The following is a 26,259-nucleotide window of genomic DNA, read 5'->3' on the forward strand; positions in this document are numbered from 1 at the left end:
CAGCCTAAATCTATTAACATACCATAAGATAAGTAAATTATCGTTATTTAGGAGAATCAAATTATGAATGTTTACTTGTCATGAAAATTTTAATATGTTTTTTTTACAAGTAAATAGTAGAAAATACAGGTGGCTCGGCTTGTGCATGACGCAGCATATCGTGAACTGGTCATGTGGTAATGAGGTCAATAAATGGTATAACGACAGAGAGAAGACTGGAGTGACAACCAAAAATACTCTGTGTGAAAGTCGACAAATATTTACCGCAATGAGAGTAAAAATTATATTGACTCGGAGGACAAACTATCAACTGTACACAATAATCCTCGTGAAAATGGCGAACAAACGTACACACAGACATTGAGCCTTACAACCTAACAGGAGTCTGGACCCTCGAAAATTTCCAATAAATTAGAAATAAGGAATAGTGCACCGCGGCGGTGTTTACCACAACCGCCGCCGCACGTCTGCCGACCGTTCATCAGAGCGTCGTTGGAATAGTTCACTACGCCATCATCACCACTGCTTGTACTGGAGATATGGCTTGAGCGTGTGAGGTAAGACTACGTCGTCCCTAGCCGTGATGTCCCCCAGCGACCGGCGCACAGACATACGCGACAGATGGAGCAACGACGGAACCATAGTCGGCGCCAGGAAGAAAACAACGCTGCCTGACGCATGACTGTTGACGTCCGGGAAAAAAATATTGGTATTAAGGGTCGATATTATCATCGATGATCGTCGATTATAATTACCTGTATCATCATATACCATAGATTATAATTACCTCAATCATCAATCATAACATCGCTAAAATATCACATAAATTATATCCACTTTTATCCGACCGTTCACCCTCAGAACTCATCTAAGACAATAAGAACGGGGTAAAAATAATAATCCACTTACCCGACAGACACAGCGCCGCCTACGGGAGAAAACGAACAATTCAGCATCGCATCACCAGGTAGAGCAGACCCCACACTCTCTGGCCCATCCTCCTCGTACATCAGATTCCAGAAACGGATAAACCTTTCGGGAGATTAAAACAATAATAAGGGTTAGGTTCAGGGTATTTAATCATCAGGTGTAATAAATTAAAGGTATTAATCACCACCGTCTACCGGTAAATAAAATAAAAAGAGATATTTACCCGTCACAACATATCGTAACCACATGGCAGCCATTTGGAGAGAAGCCGACCCCCCTTACCACAGAGTTATTCTCCCCAGACATGTAGATCACCCCGGGGGGAGGATTCATATGGTTGAGAACTCTTAACTGTTCACCTGTCAAGAAATATTCTGTTATTTATCTCGCTCACAATATGGGAGGAGATGTGATGTTATTTATTATACATGATCCAATAGGTAACATGGCCACACACTACATGGCCCACTAGGTAACATGGCCACACAGTACATGGCCCAATAGGTAACATGGCCACACAGTACATGGCCCAATAGGTAACATGGCCACACAGTACATGGCCCAATAGGTAACATGGCCACACAGTACATGGCCCACTAGGTAACATGGCCACACAGTACATGGCCCAATGGGTAACATAGACAATAACTCACCACTGGAGGTATCCCAGATAATAACTCGAGTGTCGCAGGAGGCCGTGGCCAGCATAGCACCATCGGGGGAGAACGCACAGGAAAGCACGTTATTGTAGTGTCCGCAGAATCTCTTACTTAAGCTATACGAATTCATGTCCCAGAGAAGCACCTGTGGGGGCGAGAAAAAACGTCGAGATTATCAGATTATAAGGACGAACTGTAAACAAGATCAGTGATGGTATTAGTAATTTCATCTTGTTGTCTAAGAACTTTACTGTTACTTTAGTCAATTATCATTCTCACCTATTAAGTCATTATTTATTATTTTAATCTTATTCCCTCCTTCCTAGTTCCCTTTACTCATCCAAAACAACAGGGAACGCATATAACAGGGAATGCACACAACAGGGTACGCACACACCAGGGTACACACACACAACAGGGTACACACACAACAGGGTACACACACACAACAGGGTATGCACACAACAGGGTACACACACAACAGGGTATACACACAACAGGGTACACACACAACAGGGAATGCACATAACAGGGTACACACACAACAGGAATGCACACACCAGGGTACACACACAAGACACACACAGGCACACACACAGGACACAAACAGGGATACACACAGGGACACACACAACAGTACACACAACAGGAATGCACACCCGGACACACACAAACAGACACACAACAGGGTACACACACAACAGGGTACACACACAACAGGGTACACACACAACAGGGTACACACACAACAGGGAATGCACATAACAGGGTACACACACAACAGGGTACACACACAACAGTACTTACCTTCTGTTTGTCCCCAGCAGAACAGAGGTACCGCCCATCAGGTGACCAACACAAGCTTCTGATTGGTCCAGGATGTTCTTTAAGCGTCTTGAACATGTTCCCGTCATCGGACATGTCCCACACCTGTATATAAAACGTCTTTATCAGAGTGGCGTCAACAACAACACGACAAAATTAAATTAGTTGATGCGAGTTGAATAAATAGGTCAATTTACAGCAGTAATTATCTAGGGTTGTCAGCTGTGACCCATAAATGATGTTATTAAAGATGATAATTACTGTACTGGTCCTACATCGTTATTCTTTATCAAGTTTCCAAAAATTACACGAATATGACAGTTGTATTATTTTTATTTTTAACGTTTTTATACAGTAATATATTTATATCATTAAATCTTAGACTGTTGGCGATGTACTGCTAGGGTGGGTGTGTGTGTGTGTTGATGTGTGAAGTACTGACGTGACTGGTGGCCAACACTATACCACACTACACTACACTACACCACACTACACTATAGTGAGTTTTCCCCAGATGAGAAAAGATGCCCCGACCCACAGTAAGAAATACCAAGACAAAGTACATATCGATAATATTACATTAAGCAAAAACTAACATTTTAAAAGATCAAAATCACATTAAAATATTACACGACCTCTGAAAGTTGGCGGATGATTGTGACAGACTGGGGGAGGGAAGTAGCTTGGCCACTCCAGCTGTCAGCAGAGGCGGAAAATATGACGGCGGACAACTTCATATTTCCCGCCTCTTGACAGCCGGGTAATATTTCAATGTGATTCTGATCTTTTAAAATGTTAGTTTTTGCATAATGTAATATTACTGATATGTAATTTGTCTTAGTATGTCTTATTGTAGGTAAAAATATGTATATATTAAATGCATCCTCTGAAAGCATCAATTTGCTACCAGAGTTTAACAGTTAATTCTTGTATAATACTTCTGATAAACTTCCTACTTGCTCATGTTTGAAATAATTAATGTTTGTATCTTTATATAATTTAGCTAAATATCTTTCTCGTCCAAAACGGCAACATCGGACAAATTTGTAAACAACCAATCAGATGTAACTCTTGAGGAGGGAGCGGGGCATCTCTTCTGAGCACGGAAAAAGTGCACTATAAACTACACTAAACTGAACTATTCACTAAACCACACAACACTTGTTCTTCATTAAATATTATATTGTACAAGAAATACTCAATAACCTAACACAATATTTCAAAATAAAAGCCAAAATTCTTCAGAGTTATAATGTAAAGTGCTAAGACTCTGAAAAATAAGATGAGAACTTTTAAGAATCCCAGACAGACAGACAGACATACACTACAGAGCCACGCAGGGGTTCAAAACAAGGGCACATGAGACAGATGGCCGGGCGGTCGTCTCAGTCCCGCGAGGCCACCTGTGGGGGGGAACGGCGGTCAGTGCGAGGACGTCGACACACAACAAACAGTTTACACAACGTTCTGCCCGGTAAGGCCTTTAATAACCTTTATCTTACGCCAACAAAATCAATCTCTATGTTACTGAAAACGCCAAATCATCTCATTCAACTTACAAATGAGGCGTGAACTATCCCGTTTAGTGTAAAGTGCTTGTTTTAACTAACGGTGAGTGACCCCCACCGTTAGCTTGTTATAAATACAGCAAAAAAAAAATATAACTGACAATGCCATTTAGTAATTACAATGTAAGGAAAACATCTCATTAATAACAGCTAAACGTAACAATGGCGTGAGTTCTGTACCTAACCTACACAGTACCTTCAATACACAGCTCAATAATATATAATCATGGTCATTATGGCAGGAATATTGATATAATACAATATATAACAATCTAATGCAAGTGGTAACATGACAAGAGTAGCCATCATTGTGCTACAGTACTACACAAAACATAATGGGTATTGTATGTCTGGTCAAATATATCTAAATTCACTACAAAATCTGACTAAATATTCGTTATAGAAATACAAAACTACAGCTCTAAAACCTTCAAAACCCTAGAATAAAACTGTATTATAAATGGCATTACATAAACCAAAATACAAAAAAATACAGCATAACATCGCTGTATCCCAAACTAACCTTAATGGTGCAGTCCTTCGAGGCCGACACAAGTCTAAGAGAGCCATCAGGAGCGAAGGCCAGATCTGTCACAGGTTTCATGTGGTCTGTCAACTCCAGTAAAAGCTTCCCTGGAAATTGATGTAGAGAATTAATTTCCTCCGTTGCCTTAAACTAGGGGGTATGGGCATGTAGTTTGACCCCCATATGTGTAACGAGCATCTAGTTTGACCCCGTGTGTAACGAGCATCTAGTTTGACCCCGTGTGTAGTGTAACGAGCATCTAGTTTGACCCCCTATGTAGTGTAACGAGCATCTAGTTTGACCCCCTATGTAGTGTAACGAGCATCTAGTTTGACCCCCTATGTAGTGTAACGAGCATCTAGTTTGAACCCATGTGTAACGAGCATCTAGTTGAGAGAGAGAGAGAGAGAGACCTTACCAGTATAAGGGTCCCAGATCCTAATGCGGCCATTATTGTGTCCCGTCGCGAGGATCAAATCTTTAGAGAAGTTGAACCTCGTCCAGTACTCCCTCTTGACCGGTACCAACTCCTGCTCTGGGGTGCCCGTGCCAAAGGCTAAACTAGTGACTGGAAAACCGGCATCGATGTTGATCTTCTCGGCAAACACCTCGTAACCTTCTCCATTGGTGTTGTTTCGATCCGATTGTCTGGAAGAGAGGACGTAAATAATTAGCGCACGTTTACAGTCGAGAATTATTGCTCGGAAAAGGCGAGGAGAGCAAAATAATGGTATAAACATCGTGTGTGGTGCAAATACTCGGTGTTATTAATCAACATTGGGGTTATATTATTCTCAAGACGACCAGCATGTAGTGTTTACCATTTGTCCAGCCGTCGTGGTGTATGTCTGTAAATATGTTTCTTGTTACTTGTATATTAGTGAATGTTTCTCCTTCCTTGTATTCCATTACCGAGTTTATCAAGTGGGAGAAAAAATAAAAATTTCTCGCTAGTTATTGGGTAACAGTTTGATGACGATGGTTTAATTATTGGATGTAGATGATTTCACCCTTTGAGGACGATGATTTCACCCTTTGGCGACGATGCTTTAACCCTCTGAGTCCTCGGAGGGTTAAACCAAACTACTTTAAACAGAACGTAAACTTACCACAACATCGTAGACAAATGCGGTAATAAGTTTGAGTAGCAAATGAGCCGTGCTATGGCCCTATGAACCGTCCTAGTGCGGAGAATAAACTCGAACTTACTGGTAACGTTTCCTGCCTAAAATATACCGTGGTAGAATGCACCTCAGCGACTTATTTATACTGTACATGCAAGATAAATAAGATTCATGTGAAGATTAGCCACCCCAGTTTATTTTTTTCTGATGGTTTAGTATTGTAATGGCATGCTACCTAGGGGTTTGGTTAGGTTAGGTTAGGTAGGGTAGGGTAGGGTAGGTTACACTAGGTTAGGTTAATGTTTGATTAGGTTAGGTTAGCATTAGATAACTTTGATAGATGAGTGTTAGATCAGATTAGGTTACAATAACATCAAAATAGATTATATTAACACTGGTTAGGTTCATCATCAGGCGAGCTAGACAGGGGTGGTCCAATCCTCGTAAGAATCTAAAAAAAATAAAACCTTCTTTACATAACGTCTCTACTTACTCTCCCCAACACACCGACAGCACAACACTGGTGCACGTACGCATGCAAAGACAGAAACTTAATTAATAACATACAATAACACCTGTATTATATTTATTACACTGAATAAATGACCAGAAGAATCGTCACTTGAGTTTATTTCACCTTAGATAATTCACCCTGACCTAACCTAACTTAATCTGATTTAACCTATTATAACACAAACCTCATATAATGGAAGTGTCACGTATAATGAACCCTCGACATAATGGACTTTCATCTCTATATAGTTCATTAGATGGAGGTTTTATATCTAATGAACCCTCGACATAATGGACTTTCATCTCCCTGTTGTCTGTTAAATAAAGGTGTTTCAATGTATAGTATTTACAAATAAGTGTAATTTACGACAATAGATACCTGATATGTATTGGTCAAGATAAGTGAAGATGATAATGATAATAATTATAATGCAGTATTTATAGGACCCATTTAACAGCTGTACAGTAAAATCTCCGTTACCCAGAATCCCTCAGACCCAGAACTCTCTGATAGCCGGAATTGAAATTTTCTCGAAAAATCGTTCCCAAGGCAGTAATTTTACGGAGAATTACGGCTATGGGAACGATTATCCGAGGGGCTCATTTTATGGAAAATTCAGAGAAAATTTTTCCAATACCCAGAAAATTCCGAGGATGGGGAATAATTTTCAGAGTTCGCTAGATGATTAAAGGGCAATTTCCGGAACAACCGAGAATATTTCCCATTAGTGCCCATTAGACTGTTAATTAAAGTAGAAGACAATATTAACTACCAGTGTATTATGGTGATCGACAAACAGTAATTTATTCTGTCCATGCAATCAATAACATCAACGTGCAACACACTATGGTTAACAATAAGATTAGACACCCCAGATTATTGCAATAAATGATTAATCCCCTTAATATTATTTATGGGGGTTAGGTTTGGTTAGGTTAAGTTTACATTATGTTAAAATAAATTCAGGTAGGGTGTCTAATCTTCGGGTGAAATAATAAGCAATAAACTCTTAAATAGGTCTACGATATTACAATAATATAATACACAAATAAAAGGAGGCAAAATAATAGTGATTTCTATTATTAGTGAAGAGAAAACCTATAGAAGCAAACACATAATAAACAATATAAAAATAAAACAAAAATAAAAGGAAGAATTACCGAGAAAATAAAAGCTAAAAACTACAACAACAACAAAAACCGCAAACAAAATCACATCGGACTCACGACATAAACAAAAGCCCGAATAAAAACCCGTTCATCGTGGGAGCCGAACACACACACACAGCCCCAGACAACAGGTCAAAGATACTTACCCTCTATGTCTGTGTCCCAATCTATATATGAAAATAAAAAAAAAATAATAAAAGAAATATTAGTATTTTAGGCAAACAACAGAACACCTCAAATAATATTACACTTTACACGATAGATTACAGAACTAACAGATAATACAGTAGTCTATGATGATAAAACAGGGAAATACAAAATCACTGGATATTGACTGTAGTGTAGCTGTTAGGAAATTGTCTAAATAATACAGTAATTTGGTATTTATGTATTTTATCTCTTACAATATACTGAAATAAAGGAAGGAGAGAGAGAGAGAGAGAGAGAGAGAGAGAGAGAGTCAGTAAAGATCAGAGTGGGTTCCATTATCAGCCAGACACTGTACCTGACAATCAGTATTTCCTCAACTGTACATGCAGCTGCAAAGTATGTAACAGCACACTAAATAAAACATCATAAATAATTATTTTAAACCACTACAAAATACAGTACAATACAGCAGATGCAATACAGGCCACATATATTATCACAAACACTATACCAATAAATTCTTGTCTTTACTTTTGATTAATTGCCCATTAAATAAAAAATACCCCCCCCCCCCAAAGGGCCCTTAAGATAACAGCTATCAACCGGAGTTTTATCTCAACCACAACATAAAAGAATACGAATAAACTTACAGGCAATTCTTATATCTATTCCATGGGAGAATTACAACCTTCCTGAAGCCACAAGACCAAGCAAACCGGGACTCATCGGGGGCAAAGGCACATTTCCAGGATTCACCACCAGGGGCGTAGTTGTTACCGTCCCGTCCAGTTATTAATTCCCCTATGACGCGCGCCTCACCTGTAAAATACATTACTATATAAATCCTCAATATATGTGGTGTATTAGTGTTTTAAATCATCAATAAATGTGGTGTATTAGTTTTTTTATCTTAATTAATAGAGGATATATATATTAGAATGCCTTGTTTGGGTGTAATTTGGGTGTTTCCCGTTTTGTTATACTGTACACCATGTTAAGATAATACCCGTACAGTTTCTTGTCTTGGTTACTATTATTCTTCTAGTGTAAACAAACTATGACGTCACTTGCCATGGCTGAATGACTACCTTTAAATTACTATTATTCTTCTAGTGTAAACAAACTATGACGTCACTTACCATGGATGAATGACTAACCTTTAAATTACTATTATTCTTCTAGTGTAAACAAACTATGACGTCACTTGCCATGGCTGAATGACTACCTTTAAACTACATTATCTTTAACTTCTGACAACATAGACAGAGTTTAATTGAGTGATATGATAAAACAACAAAAATTTAAAGTACTTACTGATATATTGATATAAAAAAGACTATATAATTTGAGATACAAACAAGAGTCAATTATTGATATTCTGATAAAGTTTACAGGAATACAATTTAATCGTAATGTAATACAGAGTAACTAAAATACATTTATTTAATATTACCTTTGAATAAATGTCTCAATGGTCAAGAATTCAGATGACATTTACACATAAGGGCATAGCACTTTCTTCCTGTATTAACACTGGACAGTAAAGGTCATAATAGAGTAACAAGGAATAGACTAATCGACCGAGTGGTTAGTGAGCTGATAGTAAAAAGAGAATAACAAAGACATGGAGAGAAGCAGACATACAGACAGACAGATAGAGAGAGTTGTGCGGTCAGGCCAGTGTGTGTGGTATACGTGACAAATCTCACATTCACACCAGACAGTATGTAAACTCACATTCCTGTCTACAGAACCTCAACTTTTACACACCAATAACAAAAACATAAACCACATCTACTTTTTACTTTTCATTCTCTTTTATTCATCTCAATTAAGGTAAAGAACAAATACTTGTGGATATTTCTAATGCCACTGCCCACGTTTCTCCCTCTACACCACTTCCCTCATTTATTCATCTCTATTTACATTACGCCATCTCACAAAAAAATATATTAACATGAGATTAAAACAGATATGTAAAACAATGGTTCAATAATTAAGAGATAATTCTCAGTGGGGGAGGTGAACGTGATTGCTGGCCGGGTATCTTGCCTGTGTTGTGTGACCTTGAGAGAACAGTGGGCAGATTATTCAAGAGGCTACTATTGTACTTGTTTTGTTCTACTACTATTACTACTACTTACTAGAATTCCTCTCTCTCTCCACACCAGTTCATTCTACCCAAATTTAACCAGAATTCTTAGTTTTTTTTACAATACCTATTTTGTGGTTACGTCATTGTTAGAAAGCTAAAAATGTCTTAATTATTTTCTAACCTATTGTTAACGTGTGGATTAGTGGATTAATTCATTATTTATATACTAATGAGTGTTTAGGGTATAAGTTAATTATTCTAGTTTAGTTTATTAAGAGTATTGAGGACCGTTAAAAATACAGTCAAGGTTTAGACACCATGGAGGCCTTGCCCAGTCAGCCAATGAGATACCTTCACTATAATGACGTCATCACCAAGTCAGCCTTCCCAAGTGTGACGTCACCACCTATAACAATCCTGCCCTAGTGACGTCACCACCCACACCAAGTCGTATATTTAATGGCGGAATTACTACACCATTCTATACGAAATTGACCCTTACTGGTTATAAAAATAAATAATAAGAATTACAAGATATAACGTTTATAGACACTGTCAGGATACGAGGGGTAAAAAAAGTGGTTGATATTTGGGTTCCAATAATGTTTACCTGAACCCTTTGAAGTTCACCATAAAAGTAAATAAACCCCGCTATAAGGAACAGTTAATTCCTGTGGTTGATAATGGCGCAAGATACTGAGAGAGAGAGAGAGAGAGAGAGAGAGAGAGAGAGAGAGTTGCCCTAGTCCTACACGTAAAATACAATAAACCAAATCAAACAAATAAATCCCAATAAAACATTACACCCAATGACGCAATTTACCATTTGACGCAACAAACTGCGTAGCCGCGATTTTACCAGGAGTTAAGCAGGAAGCGTTTATATTACAGTACATTGGTGGAGAGAGAGAGAGAGAGAGAGAGAGAGAGAGATCCACAATACATACAATCAATCAAACCTTCACACACACACACACAAACTTAACGTACACTCTACAAACACACACACACAAACAACTACGAGTTATTTAAACCACCAGGGTCATTATACACATAGAACAAAACATAATTGGCAACTCCTCTTCATGGAACTTCATGGAACCCACTCTTTAACCCACACTGGGAAAATAACTGAATACAAATGCTAACAGTATCTAGGTTACGTAGTCATTAAACTGCCACCACAACACAGCTTATTACGTGTTTTAAGCTTATAAGATGAAAGCATAGTTCAGGCCATGCTTAACCCACACCCACACCGAAGCATAGACCAACCCATGCCTACACGAGAACAGAGATAACCCTGATACTTAACCCACGCCCACAAGGAAGCCCATGCTCAAGGTCTACAAGCCTATGTTATTATATACCCACGGCTCGACGGACTGCGGCCTTGGAGAGACGACACGATAACCGTTAGGCATACCAAGATACGAGTAGATCAAAGCAAGGAAGTCATTGAAGGTCTGTCTGTCTGTCTGTACGTCAATCTGTCTATCTGTCTACTCGTCTGTCTATCTACCAAACTATCTATCCAAACCCCGTTGTGTGGGTCTCTCTCCAAACACACTGGGGAACACGTCATAGGCCTATTCACGAGGCCTACGAAAATATAAAGGTGCCTATATAATTAAACCAGCCTATATATCCATTAAAAAAAGCCAGGGCAATTTGTATAGGCCTATGGAGTTGTTAGGTTTAATTATTCTTATACTCTTCGCCATTGGTCGGCTCGTTATTGCTTGTAAGGTTATTTAACGTTAACAAATAAATAAACAGACTAAACTAACGCAAGAATAACAAGGGGAAACTATTTACTCACCGTTCGTTTGTGTGTTGTTGGCAAAAGTGTATTCCATTCCCTTTCTTGTCTATTTCTTCGTTAAATAACCTTTTCCACAAGACAACAATAACACGACTCGTTATTGGTGGTGATCTGAATAACGTGGATGGTGATTTAATACAAGATGTCCAAGGAATTAGACCGTCTATACCGACTCACTTCCTCTTGTCAACTGAAGGAAATGTTGACACTTCTGTGCTTTTAAAACCTCGGTGGTGTTGCCATAGTGACTGCCTGAGGTGCCAGTTACTATATATTATTTTAATTTTATCGTTTATTACTATTATCTATTAGTGCTGCTATTATTACAAGTGTTCTATTTCTTTCACTATTATTTTTTATATTAATATTATATACAAAAACTAGGGATAAAACCAAAAAATAAGAGAATTACAAAAAAAAAAAAAAATTAACCCAATGTTGAACGCTGATTGGCTGGCCACGTACACGACAACTAAACCTTGACTCGTGATTGGTCGAGACACAGCCGCACCCCCATTAACTCACACACGGCGCCACACTTCAGATAAATAAATCATTAACTATATATATAACTTTAGCCTCGTTTAATGCTTGTATTTATTTAATTTATTTGTTTATAATTGTAATAATAGTTTTTTGAAGTGTTGTGAATAGTTAACCATTGTTTATATATCTGAACTATGTATGTATGTATGTATGTATGTATGTATGTATGTAGAATGTGTGTGTGTGTGTGTGTGTTTGTATGTATGAAGTGTGTGTGTGTGTGTGTGTGTGTTCTAATTTACGGAGTTGTCACGTGGCAAATAACTGACGTCATGTCCCCAATTAAGTCGTTAAGTCACTCTGTGTAAGTTTTCAGTCACCGTGTACGGATTTCGTCACTTGGGGTCAAATAGAACTGGGGTCAAATAGAACTGGGGCCTATTAGAACTGGGGTCAAATAGAACAGGGGCCAAATAGAACTGGGGTCAAATAGAACTGGGGTCAAATAGAACTGGGGTCAAATAGAACAGGGGTCAAATAGAACTGGGGCCTATTAGAACTGGGGCCTATTAGAACCATACGTTGTAATTACCTAGTTAAAGAACACTGACATGACCCCACTCCCTCTCATTGTAGAACGTTGTGAAAGTATATATAAATAGTGAGAGAGAGAGAGGTAATGTTTATTCAAGAGACCCAGTCAGCCACGCATAAGCATCACCTCTCACCAACTTGGCAACACCCACAGAATATGGCACTAATATAGTATTAAACCCGCCTTATAAACCCTATTGAACCCTTATCAACAGCATACAATCCTTTATAAGAGGATTAAACGATGCGAAAACAAAATCACTAAGTATTCAAAACAAAATTGTTATCCTTTATACAATACCGAGGCGAGAAAAGGGCAATGTTTGGGTAATCAACCAATAAACGAGTTTGTTGTCATATAACCGACCAATAGGAGGAGGTGTGGGGATGGTGTGATGCTTCTCAGCCAATCACAAGTGTTTGAGGAATCGTGTTTACGTTTTACTATGCTGGGAGTTAGTTGTTAAGTATATTCAATTGGGCTATTTTTAGGTAGACTTTACTTTTAAATTAATAAGATGGAATGTTAGTGTGGCGGTGGTGGTGTGGTGGTGGTGAGTGTGGTGGTGGTGGTGTGGTGGTGGTGTGTGGTGTGGTGGTGAGTGTGGTGGTGGTGGTGTGGTGGTGGTGTGGTGGTGGTGAGTGGTGTGGTGTGGTGGTGGTGGTGGTGTGTGGTGGTGGTGGTGAGTGTGGCGGTGGTGGGAGTGTGGTGGTGGTGGTGTGGTGGTGGTGAGTGTGGCGGTGGTGGTGGTGAGTGTGGAGTGGTGGTGGTGGTGGTGGTGGTGAGTGTGTGGCGTGTGGCGGTGGTGGTGTGGTGGTGGTGAGTGTGGCGGTGGTGTGGTGGTGGTGATGTGGTGGTGGGATTTTGTACTAAGTTGGGCAGGATGTTTTTCCACTTCATAAACTGGCCGACCTTGGGATAACGAGATTGTGTGTGTGTGTGTGTGTGTGGAGGCAACTTCCTGATGTGTCTGTGTGTGTGTCCTGTTAGCATTATTCTGATGAGTGGGGGGGAGGGGGCAGAGAAAACACACACACACACACACACACACACACACACACACACACACACAACAGGAAACTCCCCTACACACACACACACACACACACATGAAACACAAACATATGCCAGACAGTGCCAAGAGGTGCCACACTATGCCAGGGAGAGCCACGTATCCAAGGGTCATAGAGAACATGACATACTCTTGACTGGGGCCCACATGAAGGGGTCCAGATGGTGTGGTTAATGCTCCAATGTCCTTTCAGATCCCTAGTTCATTTAAACTCCTTGAATGCGATAAGATGAGGTGTCTAATCTTCAGGTGAGACAAACTGGGACATTAGGGTGATTATTGTTATTTCTTACTGTTTAATATGACCTTTATTAACATCTGGTTAAATAGCATCTTGATCTGCCCAAGGTTCGTGGTCTTGTGCAGTCGTCTCTAGAAGGCTTAGATGCTATCCCTCCTTCCTCCTTCCTCTCCTTCATCCTCTCCTTCATCTCCCCTCTCTCCATCATGACTATCATCCCCTCGTAACAGCCTAATCACTAGTTACGCCCAAACAAGGTAATTGATAGCCCAGAAATCAATATGTGTTTTGCAAGGGTTGACAGCCGTGTTATTTGGGGAGGGCTGTCTGCTCACAACACGGACTCCTTACACGAACGCTTATTACCTAAAACCTTGTCGAGTGTTGGCGTTTTTGTAAGTTTTTTAGGGTATCTGGAGAGAGAGAGAGAGAGAGAGAGAGAGAGAGACCCCTCACCTACGCATATACCACCCCCCTCTCCCCACCCCCCCACGCCTGAACGAAACATTCTGAAAACAATCAAATAATACAAAAATTCCCTGTTATTAAATATATACTTTAGTTATGGTTCGTTCACTACGCCCCAGAAACTCATCCCCTTGAGTTATCTAAAAAGAATTTGTACCATAAGTGTATCAAGATTATCATTGGCTACCTGTCTACCAATCACAGAGTAAGTATTTGGTTACCTCTCGACCAATCACAGAGCAGGATGTGATATTTGGTTACGTATAGACCAATCACAGAGCAGTATATAACTGACTACCTATCGACCAATCACATATCAGGTAAAAGGCATAAAAATCACCCATTGGCCACCATATGCTAATCACACCTAAACAACAATTAAATAAACTAACTATAAAAATCTAATGACAATCGGACCAATAGACGTTGAGATAGATCGTGGACAAGCGCTCGTATCAAGAAACAGACAGACAGACAGACGGACGGACGGATTCACAAGAGGAAGAACGTCATCATACGGGATAGTACTGTAATAGGTAGTGAAGGTCAGACGTGTTCTACAGTGTATATACGCGAGGATAGGTCACGTCTCTGTCTGTATATCTCTCTGTCTACCTACCTGTCTGTCTGTCTGTCTACCTGTCTGTCTGTCTGTCTGTCTCGTCCGTCAGACTGAATTAAACTGCATAGTATACAAGGCCAATCAGTTGTCCCACTAAAATAGGTCAGTATAACACACACACACACACACACACACACACTGAGTCTTTGTGCAATATTGGACTAGATTCTCAAATGCTACCTTCGTTAAATTTGTCCTCCTAAATAGTGACGTGAGGGCGTACGTAAGTGCCTCAAGGTGTAAGTACATGCTGAGAAAAGATGAACTTGAAGACGGACTCGTGAGTAAGCCAAGTGCAAGGGTGTGAAGTGTTGCCAAGTGCATAAACAATTCGGTCATGGGTGAGAAAAATAACTTTAATCTGGGTAAAAGACAAAGGTTTTTGGCAACACTGTCTGGCCAAGTGTTACGATGAGGCCTTGAATTTGTAATTTTTTTTTTAGTGTTGGCCGTGGCCCCTGGACCTGACACCTGGACCTGTTGGATAAGGATCAAACCCACAAGCCCATGGCCACTCCCTGTTAAACACCCATGAGGTCAGGTCAGGTGAGGCCAGGTCAGGTGAGGTCAGGTCAGGTCAGGTACTCACCACTGACTCTCAGAAGGTCTCGCAGTACACGTTCAGGGGCCATCTATGTCACACAAACAACTGAAACAAACAAACAAACATCATTATTCCACTCTTACCCCTGTGTTTATTACCTTACACCCGTGTTTGTTTTCCCTGTTTGTGTTTACCTACTGTTTTACGAATGGTCTGAAAAATGGCAGATGAAATTCAATGTAACATATTTAGTCTAGGAGATGTAAACAGAGAAACCAGATGTTATAGAGAAATCCAACTGTAAATCGAGTTTAGTGACGGGATAAATTACAGTTATATCCTCACGAGTATAATGAACTGAGAGTATGACTGTAGTATACTGACCTTGGTGAACCAGACATAACAATGACTTGCACTATTGAGGACATATGGGGTTCGTCAAGCTGTGTATGTGTGGTATTTTTATTTATTTAAGCTGTTTTTTGTCTATTTCTAAGTTTATTTTACGTTATTATCCTCTACTATGTCATCTAGTTATTGTTTTTTTTAATTATATTTATCCACATGATCGGAAAATATGATAGAAATTGAGAGGATTTTATAAATGTAATAATTTGTTTCTGGCAATCACAGACGCCATTAGAAGTCCGCACAACGGGAAACAATTTAACTTGGGGTGAAAATTTAGCGTTTTATACCAATCCACATCAATCAGGGGTTAATTGCTTGTTTGGATGACAAGTGTGGATGGCTAATCGTGCAGGTGGGTGACCAGAGGATGAGGCGGTCACGCGGTATGACTGGCAAAGCACAATGGTCGAGGAAGCAGCGAATTTAAAACCATTAGCACGTGGGCCGTGTGGACACTCGCTAACCAACTCAATAAGGCCGCTTCAAGTACCCAACTCTTTCTATTTATCACATTTTCTAACGTCTTTAACCCATTTCACCCTATTTATCCACCCTATTTCAATTCTGGGTTTATTTTAATTATTTTTACTAAAATTTGAACGCGTAGAAATTCTAACAGAACATTTTTCAAGATTGAAAATGGCCAAAGGAGGGCCACCAGACTGGTGCCTGCTGCGGCACCCCAGTTACCCTGAACTTGCCTAGCTTATACTACAGGCGGACAAGGGGCGACCTAACTGAGGTGTATAAACATCTCAAGGGGCACTACTCAGTTGAAAGTCCTTACAGATTTACAGATTGCCCCGGAGGGGGCTAGTTTATTGGGCACCCCCTTACATCCTGTGCAAGGTGAAGCGCAGAAGCGTTTACAGCGCCCAACAGGGAAGCATGCGGAGTTCATGCTTGCCTTTATGACTCATGCATTAAGGGCGTGGAAGCCTGAAGGGTCATGGGTTTTGTCAGCAAGTTACATAAAGTGACAGAATGATGAGTGTGTGTGTAGGGGGAGGGGGAAATTCCCGCTACATTTCATCTGTTTATAGCAAAGTGTGGCAGGTCCCTAATAATGTCAAGTGCCGAAAAACTGTGAGGGCAAACTTTTTCGGAGTGTGAGCCGTGAACTGTTGGAACAATCTACCAGAGAGTGTTGTGACGGCACCGAGTGTGAGCTGTGAACTGTTGGAACAATCTACCAGAGAGTGTTGTGACGGCACCAAGGTGTGAGCCGTAAACTCTTGGAACAATCTTCCAGAGAGTGTTGTGACGGCACCAGTGTGAGCTGTGAACTCTTGGAACAATCTACCAGAGAGTGTTGTGCGGCACCGAGTGTGAGCTGTGAACTCTTGGAACAATCTTCCAGAGAGTGTTGTGACGGCACAGTGTGAGCTGTGAACTCTTGGAACAATCTACCAGAGAGTGTTGTGACGGCACCGAGTGTGAGCCGTAACTCTTGGAACAATCTTCCAGAGAGTGTTGTGACGGCACCGAGTGTGAGCTGTGAACTCTTGGAACAATCTACCAGAGAGTGTTGTGACGGCACCGAGTGTGAGCTGTAACTCTTGGAACAATCTTCCAGAGTGTTGTGACGGCACCGAGTGTGAGCTGTGAACTCTTGGAACAATCTACCAGAGAGTGTTGTGACGGCACCGAGTGTGAGCCGTAAACTCTTGGAACAATCTTCCAGAAGAGTGTTGTGACGGCACCGAGTGTGAGCTGTGAACTCTTGGAACAATCTACCAGAGAGTGTTGTGACGGCACCAGTGTGAGCTGTAAACTCTTGGAACAATCTACCAGAGAGTGTTGTGACGGCACCGAGTGTGAGCTGTAAACTCTTGGAACAATCTACCAGAGAGTGTGACGGCACCGAGTGTGAGCTGTAAACTCTTGGAACAATCTACCAGAGAGTGTTGTGACGGCACAGTGTGAGCTGTAAACTCTTGAACAATCTACCAGAGAGTTTGTGACGGCACCGAGTGTGAGCTGTAAACTCTTGGAACAATCTACCAGAGAGTGTGTGTGACGGCACCGGTGTGAGCTGTAAACTCTTGGAACAATCTACAGAGAGTGTTGTGACGGCACCGAGTGTGAGCTGTAAACTCTTGGAACAATCTACCAAGAGAGTGTTGTGACGGCACCGAGGTGTGAGCTGTAAACTCTTGGAACAATCTACCAGAGAGTGTTGTGACGGCACCAGTGAGCTGTAAACTCTTGGAACAATCTACCAGAGAGTGTTGTGACGGCACCGAGTGTGAGCTGTAAACCTAACATCTACAGAGAGGTTGTGACGGCACTGAGGTGGGCAAACTTGGGAACAATCTACCAGAGAGTGTTGTGACGGCACGAGTGTGAGCTGTAAACTCTGGAACACCCACCAGAGAGTGTTGGGAGCACCGAGTGTGAGCTGTAAACTCTTGGAACAATCTACCAGAGAGGTTGTGACGGCACCGAGTGTGAGCCGTGAACTCTTGGAACAATCTACCAGAGAGGTTGGCGGCACAGTGTGAGCGAACTTGAACACACAGAGGTTGTGACGGCACCGAGTGAGCTGTGAACTCTTGGAACACCCACCAGAGAGGTTGTGACGGCACCGAGTGTGAGCCGTGAACTCTGGAACAATCTACCAGAGAGTGTTGGACGGCACCGAGTGAGCTGTAACTCTGGAACAATCACCGGAGAGTGTTGTGACGGCACCGAGTGTGAGCTGTAAACTCTTGGAACAATCTACCAGAGAGTGTTGTGACGGCACCGAGTGTGAGCTGTAAACTCTTGGAACAATCTACCAGAGAGTGTTGTGACGGCACCGAGTGTGAGCTGTAAACTCTTGGAACAACTACCAGGAGTGTTGTGACGGCACCGAGGTGTGAGCGTGAACTCTGGGAACACCACTAGAGAGTGTTGTGACGGCACCGAGTGAGCTGTAAACTCTTGAACAATCCCAGAGAGTGTTGTGACGGCACCGAGGTGAGCTGTGAACTCTTGGAACAATCTACAGAGAGTGTTGTGACGGCACTGAGGTGAGCTGTAAACCTTGGAACACTACCAGAGGTTGTGACGGCACCGAGTGTGAGCCGTGAACTCTGGAACAATCTACCAGAGAGTGTTGTGACGGCACCGGAGTGTGAGCTGTAAACTCTTGGAACAATCTACCAGAGAGTGTTGTGACGGCACCGAGTGTGAGCCGGAACTCTTGAACAATCTACCAGAGAGTGTTGTGACGGCACAGTGAGCCGAACTCTTGGAACACCTACCGAAGGGGTTGTGACGGCACCGAGTGTGAGCTGTAAACTCTGGAACAATCTACCAGAGAGTGTTGTGACGGCACCGAGGTGAGCCGTGAACTTGGAACAATCTACCAGAGAGTGTTGTGACGGCACCGAGTGTGAGCCAGAACTTGGAACAATCACAGAGAGTGCGAGGCACCGAGTGAGCTGTAAACTCTTGGAAACATCTACCAGAGAGTGTTGGACGGCACCGAGTGTGAGCTGTAAACTCTTGGAACAATCTACCAGAGAGGGTTGTGACGGCACCGAGTGTGAGCCGTGAACTCTGGAACAATCTACCAGAGAGGTTGTGACGGCACCGAGTGTGAGCTGTAAACTCTTGGAACACCACAGAGAGTGTTGACGGCACAGTGTGAGCTGAAACTCTGGAACAACCACCAGAGAGTGTTGTGATGGCACCGAGTGTGAGCTGTAAACTCAACAATCTACAGAGTGTTGGGGGCAGAGTGTGAGCTGTAAACTCTTGAACACCCACCAGAGAGGGTTGGACGGCACCGAGTGTGAGCGAACCTTGGAACAATCTACAGAGAGGGTTAGACGGCACCGAGTGAGCTGTAAACTCTTGGAACAACTACCAGAGAGGGTTGGACGGACCGAGGTGAGCTGAACTTGGAACACTACCAGAGAGTGTTGGCGCACCGAGTGGAGCTAAACTCGGAACAATCTACCAGAGAGTGTTGACGGCACTGAGTGTGAGCTGTAAACCTGGAACAATCTACCAGAGAGGGTTGTGACGGCACCGAGTGAGCTAAACTTGGAACAATCTACCAGAGAGTTGACGCACTGGTGGAGCCGTAATCCTTGGAACAATCTACCAGAGAGGTTGTGACGGCACCGAGTGTGAGCTGTAAACTCTTGAACACCATCAGAGAGAGGTTGTGACGGCACCGGAGGTGAGCGTGAACTCTTGGCACCACCAGAGAGGGTTGTGACGGCACCGAGTGAGCCGTAAACTCTGGAACAATCTACCAGAGAGAGGGTTGTGACGGCACCGAGTGTGAGCCGGAACTCTTGGAACAATCACCAGAGAGTGTTGTGACGGCACCGAGTGTGAGCTGAACTCTTGGAACAACCACCAGAGAGTGTTGGGACGGCACCGAGTGTGAGCGAGAACTCTGGAACAATCTACCAGAGAGTGCTGACGGCACCGAGTGTGAGCTGTAAACTCTGAACAACCACAGAGAGTGTTGTGACGGCACCGAGTGTGAGCTGTAAACTCTTGGAACAATCTACCAGAGAGTGTTGACGGCACCGAGTGTGAGCCGTGAACTGGAACAATCACCAGAGAGGGTTGACGGCACCGAGTGTGAGCCGTGAACTCTTGGAACAATCTACCAGAGAGGTTGAGACCGAGGTGAGCTGTAAACTCTTGGAACACCTACCAGAGAGTTGGACGGCACCGAGGTGAGCTGTAAACTCTGAACAATCATCAGAGAGTGTTGGGACGGACGAGAGGTAACTTGGAACAACTACCAGAGAGGGTTGTGACGGCACCGAGTGAGCCAGAACTCTTGGAACATCACCAGAGAGTGTTGAGGCAACTGAGTGAGCTGTAAACGGAACAATCTACCAGAGTGTTGTGACGGCACCGAGGAGCTGTAAACTCTAAAATCTACCAGAGAGGTTGTGACGGCACGAGTGGAGCCGTGTGGAACAATCTACCAGAGAGGGTTGGACGGCACCGAGTGTGAGCCAGAACTCTGGAACAACTAGAGAGTAAGGTATGGCACTGAGGTGAGCTGTAAACTTGAACAATCTACCAGAGAGAGACGGCACCGAGTGTGAGCCGTAACTCTGGAACAACTACCAGGAGAGGTTGGGACGGCACCGAGTGTGAGCTGTAACCCTGGAACACCCACTAGGAGGGGACAGAGTGAGCGTGAACTCTGGAACTACCAGAGAGTGTTGTGGACGCACCGAGTGTGAGGCCGGAACTCTTGAACAATCTACCAGAGAGTGTTGTGACGGCACCGAGTGTGAGCTGTGAACTCTTGGAACAACTACTAGAGGAGATGGCACGAGTGTGCAAACCAACAGAGAGTTGTGACGGCACCGAGTGTGAGCCGTGAACTCTTGGAACAATCACCAGAGAGTGTTGTGACGGCACCAGAGGAGCCGTGAACTCTTGGAACAATCTACCAGAGAGGTAGTGACGGCACCGAGTGTGAGCCGTGAACTCTTGGAACAATCTACAGAGAGTGTTGGGACGGCACCGAGGTGAGCCAAACCTGGAACAATCTACCAGAGAGGTTGTGACGGCACCGAGTGTGAGCTAAACTCTTGGAACAATCACCAGAGAGAAGGACTGTCTGGGAGCTAAACTCTGGACAATCTACAGAGAGGGTTGTGACGGCACCGAGTGTGAGCGTGAACTCTTGGAACAATCTACCAGAGGGTTGTGACGGCACCGAGGTGAGCTAGAACTCTGGAACAATCTACCAGGAGAGTGTTGTGACGGCACCGAGTGAGCTGTAAACTCTGGAACAATCACCAGAGAGAGTACAGGCAACGAGTGAGCTGTAAACTCGAACACCCACTAGAGGTTGTGACGGCACCGAGTGAGCTAACTCTGGAACACTCTCAAGAGAGTGTTGTGCAGCACTGGGAGGGACTGTAAACTTGGAACATCACTAGAGAGGTTGTGACGGCACCGAGTGGAGCCGTGAACTCTTGGAACAATCACCAGAGAGGGTTGCGATGAGGTAGAACCTTGGAACAATTACCAGAGAGGGTTGACGCACGAGTGTGAGCCGAACTCTGGAACAATTCACAGAGAGGGTGGCGGCACTGAGTGTGGAATCAACAATCTACAGAGGGGTTGTGGCACCTGTGAGCCGGAAACTCTGGAACAATCTACCAGAGGGTTGGACGGCACTGATGAGCCGTGAACTCTTGGAACAACCACCAGAGAGGTGTCGGGGCACCATGTGAGCCAAACTTGGAACACCTACCAGAGAGGGTTGTGACGGCACCGAGTGTGAGCTGTAAATCCTTGGAACAACCACCAGAGAGTGTAGACGGCACGAGTGTGAGCCGTAAACTCTTGGAACAATCTACCAGAGAGGGTTGTGACGGCACCGAGTGAGCCAGAAACTCTTGGAACAATCTACCAGAGAGGGTTAGGACGGCACCGAGTGGAGCTGAACCTGGAACACCTGAGAGGGGCCAGGACGGCACAAGTGTGACTGAGCTTGAACAACCACCAGAGAGAGTGCTGACGGCAACTATGTGAGCTGGAACCTGGAACAATCACCGAGAGGGTTGTGACGGCACCGAGGTGTGAGCTGTAAACTCTTGGAACAATCACCAGAGAGTGTTGTGACGGCACCGAGTGTGAGCCAAACTCTTGGAACAATCACCAGAGAGGGTTGTGACGGCACCGAGTGTGAGCCAAATCTTGGAACAACTACCAGAGAGGCTGTATGGCACCGAGTGTGAGCTGTAAACTCTGGAACACCCACCAGAGAGAGTGTTGTGACGGCACCGAGTGTGAGCTGTTTACCAGACTTGACTGCAGCAGGTTCAGATACATCCAGAGGTGTACATGCCAGTACTTGCCACCAGTGTAACAGAGAGCCAGTACATGCTCAGTACTTGCCACCAGTGGTAACAGAGAGCCAGTACATGCCCAGTGCACTGAAAGTGTGTAACAGAGAGCCAGTACATGCCCAGTACTTGCCACCAGTGTGTAGAGACCCAGTACATGCTCAGTACTTGCCACCAGGTAACAGAGAGCCAGTACATGCCCAGTACTTGCCAACAGTGTGTAACAGAGAGCCAGTACATGCCCAGTACTTGTACCAACAGTGTGTAACAGAGAGCCAGTACATGCCTAGTACTTGCCACCAGTGTGTAACAGAGAAGTACATGCCCAGTACTTGCCAGCAGTGTGTAACAGAGACCCAGTACATGCCCAGTACTTACCAACAGTGTGTAACAGAGAGAGCCAGTACATGCAGTACTTGCCCAACATGTGTAAGAGAGCCAGTACATGCCCAGTACTTGCCAACAGTGTGTAACAGAGAGCCAGTACATGCCCAGTACGCCAACAGTGTGTAACAGAGACCCAGTACATGCCCAGTACTTGCCAACAGTGTGTAACAGAGAGCCAGTACATGCCCAGTACTTGCCAACAGTGTGAACAGAGAGCCAGTACATGCCAGTACTTGCCAGTGTGTAACAGAGGCCAGTACATGCCCAGTACTTGCCAACAGTGTGTAACGAGACCAGTACATGCTATGCTTACCAGCAGGTGTGTAAAGAGAGCCAGTACATGCCCAGTGCCTTACCAGTGTGCAACAGAGAGCCAGTACATGCCTAGTACTTGCCAACAGTGTGTAACAGGACCCAGTACATGCCCAGTACTTACCAACAGTGTGTAACAGAGAGCCAGTACATGCCCAGTACTTGCCACCAGTGTGTAACAGAAGCCAGTACATGCCCAGTACTTGCCAGCAGTGTGTAACAGAGAGGCCAGTACATGCCCAGTACTTGCCAACAGTGTGTAACAGAGAGCCAGTACATGCCCAGTACTTGCCAACGAGTGTGTAACAGAGAGCCAGTACGCAGTACTTGCCACCAGTGTGTAACAGAGGCAGTACATGCCCAGTACTTGACAGTGTGTAACAGAGAGCCAGTACATGACCAGTACTTACCAACAGTGTGTAACAGAGGCCAGTACATGCCCAGTACTTGCCACAGTGTGTAACAGAGGCCAGTACATGCCTAGTACTTGCCAACAGTGTGTAACAGAGACCCAGTACATGCCCAGTACTTGCTAACAGTGTAAGAGAGAGCCAGTACATGCCCAGTACTTGCCAACAGTGTGTAACAGAGCCAGTAGGCCTACATCCCCAATATTTGCCAACAATGTGTAACAGAGAGCCAGTACATCCCTAATACTTACCAACAATGTGTAACAGAGAGCCAGTACATCCCTAATACTTACCAACAGTGTGTAACAGAGAGCCAGTACATGCCCAGTACTTGCCAACAGTGTGTAACAGAGCCAGTAGGCCTACATCCCCAATATTTGCCAACAGTGTGTAACAGATAGCCAGTACATCCCTAATACTTACCAACAGTGTGTAACAGAGAGCCAGTACATCCCCAATACTTACCAACAGTGTGTAACAGAGAGCCAGTACATCCCCAATACTTACCAACAGTGTGTAACAGAGAGCCAGTACATGCCCAGTACTTGCCAACAGTGTGTAACAGAGAGCCAGTACATGCCCAGTACTTGCCAACAGTGTGTAACAGAGAGCCAGTACATGCCCAGTACTTGCCACCAGTGTGCAACAGAGAGCCAGTACATGCCCAGTACTTGCCAACAGTGTGTAACAGAGAGCCAGTACATGCCCAGTACTTGCCAACAGTGTGTAACAGAGACGTGACCGACCGCCCAAGCGGCTAACGAACCAATCAGTGGTGAAGAGGATAAAAGAAAAAGTTGACCTATTACAATTATCACCAGTATAAACCTATTTCATTCTCTATTTATCTATCTCTATCTCTCTCTCTCTCTCTCTCCGGTTATCCGTCTGCCTTTCTATCTATCTAAAAAAAATTAAGAAGTTCGTGGTAATTTCCTAACAAGGGTAGTTTCAACAACACAGGTGGTGGGTAATCAAAGAAAATGTTGCTATGGGAAAATCTGAAAGGGTAACTTAAGAAATAATGCCATGCCACACTTTTTTTTCCCCAATGTGTGTATAAACTCCTTGTGTATGACTGTTTGATTATATTATTTTATCTGTTAGTCTGTCTGGTTGAATAAAGACTTTTCTTTGTCCTAAACACAGTATTATGTAAAAGTACAGTCAAGTCTTATTGGTCCATACTAGGCTCTCTCTCGCTCTCTCTCGCCCTTATAAATCTGTCTGTATATTCAAGATGCCAAATGTCTGGGAGTAATTTTATCAACATTTTCTATATAATTTATAATCTCAAGCGTTAGACAGAAACAATATCCCTTACATTATATTACCCGTTACATTATTCCCTACCAAACCAGCCAGCCTTGAAATGTCTCCTTGAGGTCTGCTTCCGGGGTCTGTCTCAGGCTAGGTAAATGTTATCCTAGCAACGGGTCACCTGGGGGGTTAGGTTAAGATCTAAGTTTATATAAGGTTAGGAGAGGACTGGATTACCTTGGGATGAGACTAGGTTAGGTTAGGACTAGCCTAGGTCACGTTAGATCGGGGGTAGCACTGGTTTGGTTAGGTTAGATTATAACAAAAACAATAATATCCACTATAAAATACTATAAGTTAAAATACAAATGCAATAAATTACAACAAACTACAAAATAAGAAGATTTAAATAATATTCAGATCAACATGTAGGGCAGCAGACCACTCACGACGCCACACTACATTAACGCCTTCAGTAACGCCTACCACAATCTACGTCGTAACTACTAAACTACTTCTACCACACACTAAACATGTATTAGGTCATTATAAACTAATACCTTTAAAGATGAATTGAAAAAGCCAATAGTTGAGTTAGTTGATTGTATTACATTCAGAACGGATCAATTTTTTCTCGGTAGATTATGTATTTCACTTATAATCTGGTTTATTTTCGGTTCTATACACTGGTTTAGTTTATCACTTAATATAGAGTAATGTACTGGGGTTTATATGCGTTGAAATACACTTTAGTTTAACAGGAAGGAGATAGATAACAGGTCGTGTCCTCCCTCGACCACGTCTGGTGATACACTAACAGGTGACGTCACGGCCGACACCCATCACAACATCGATTCCTCCTCGCTAAAAATATTCCCCATATTATTCCATTATATCCCATTTATTTCCGTATAAAACCCAACTATTAACATCCCGATAAGCGCCTATTAATATCATACATTAAATAATTCTACTAAATCACCATATAAAGCTACAATATCACTTTTCGCGAATTATAATAGGTGTTAAATTCTGTGTCTGCCAATGGGACATATTGATAAGAATAAACTCAAGGTTATAAGTCTTCCTCAAGTTCATTTTATCAGAGGAATGATATAATATTTAAGTTATCGACCTGACAATGAAAATAACTGTCAGGGAGAAACATTACAGGAGTTATGGAATTTATGAGCCGTAGATCTAGGTCACCTTAAACTACAGTCACTCATTTATGGCAGA

The 26,259-nt window shown here is 43.0% G+C and overlaps 1 protein-coding gene across 6 annotated transcripts; it reads right to left on the bottom strand.

The window, feature by feature from the left end:
• Nucleotides 1-70: 70 nt before the first annotated feature.
• On the bottom strand, nucleotides 71-25,841 carry LOC121857476 (WD repeat and SOCS box-containing protein 1-like). 6 transcript variants are annotated; one of them, XM_042353528.1, is made up of 12 exons: nucleotides 25,581-25,841; nucleotides 15,459-15,518; nucleotides 8,116-8,284; nucleotides 7,462-7,482; nucleotides 6,126-6,152; nucleotides 4,927-5,156; nucleotides 4,506-4,615; nucleotides 2,397-2,519; nucleotides 1,584-1,734; nucleotides 1,154-1,289; nucleotides 910-1,032; nucleotides 71-682 (listed from the first exon to the last, which is right to left on the bottom strand). In XM_042353528.1, exons 2-12 carry the CDS (start codon nucleotides 15,499-15,501, stop codon nucleotides 517-519), a joined length of 1,299 nt encoding a protein of 432 aa, XP_042209462.1. In that variant the 5' UTR covers nucleotides 15,502-15,518; nucleotides 25,581-25,841; the 3' UTR covers nucleotides 71-516. The 6 variants fall into 6 exon arrangements, with proteins under 6 accessions (XP_042209462.1, XP_042209463.1, XP_042209465.1 ...); XM_042353529.1 differs by lacking the exon at nucleotides 25,581-25,841 and adding an exon at nucleotides 24,268-24,284; XM_042353531.1 differs by lacking the exon at nucleotides 6,126-6,152.
• Between the last annotated feature and the right edge of the window lie 418 nt (nucleotides 25,842-26,259).

The sequence above is a fragment of the Homarus americanus genome, unplaced genomic scaffold (assembly GCF_018991925.1).
Source record: "Homarus americanus isolate GMGI-L3 unplaced genomic scaffold, GMGI_Hamer_2.0 scaffold19065, whole genome shotgun sequence".
Taxonomy (NCBI): domain Eukaryota; kingdom Metazoa; phylum Arthropoda; class Malacostraca; order Decapoda; family Nephropidae; genus Homarus; species Homarus americanus.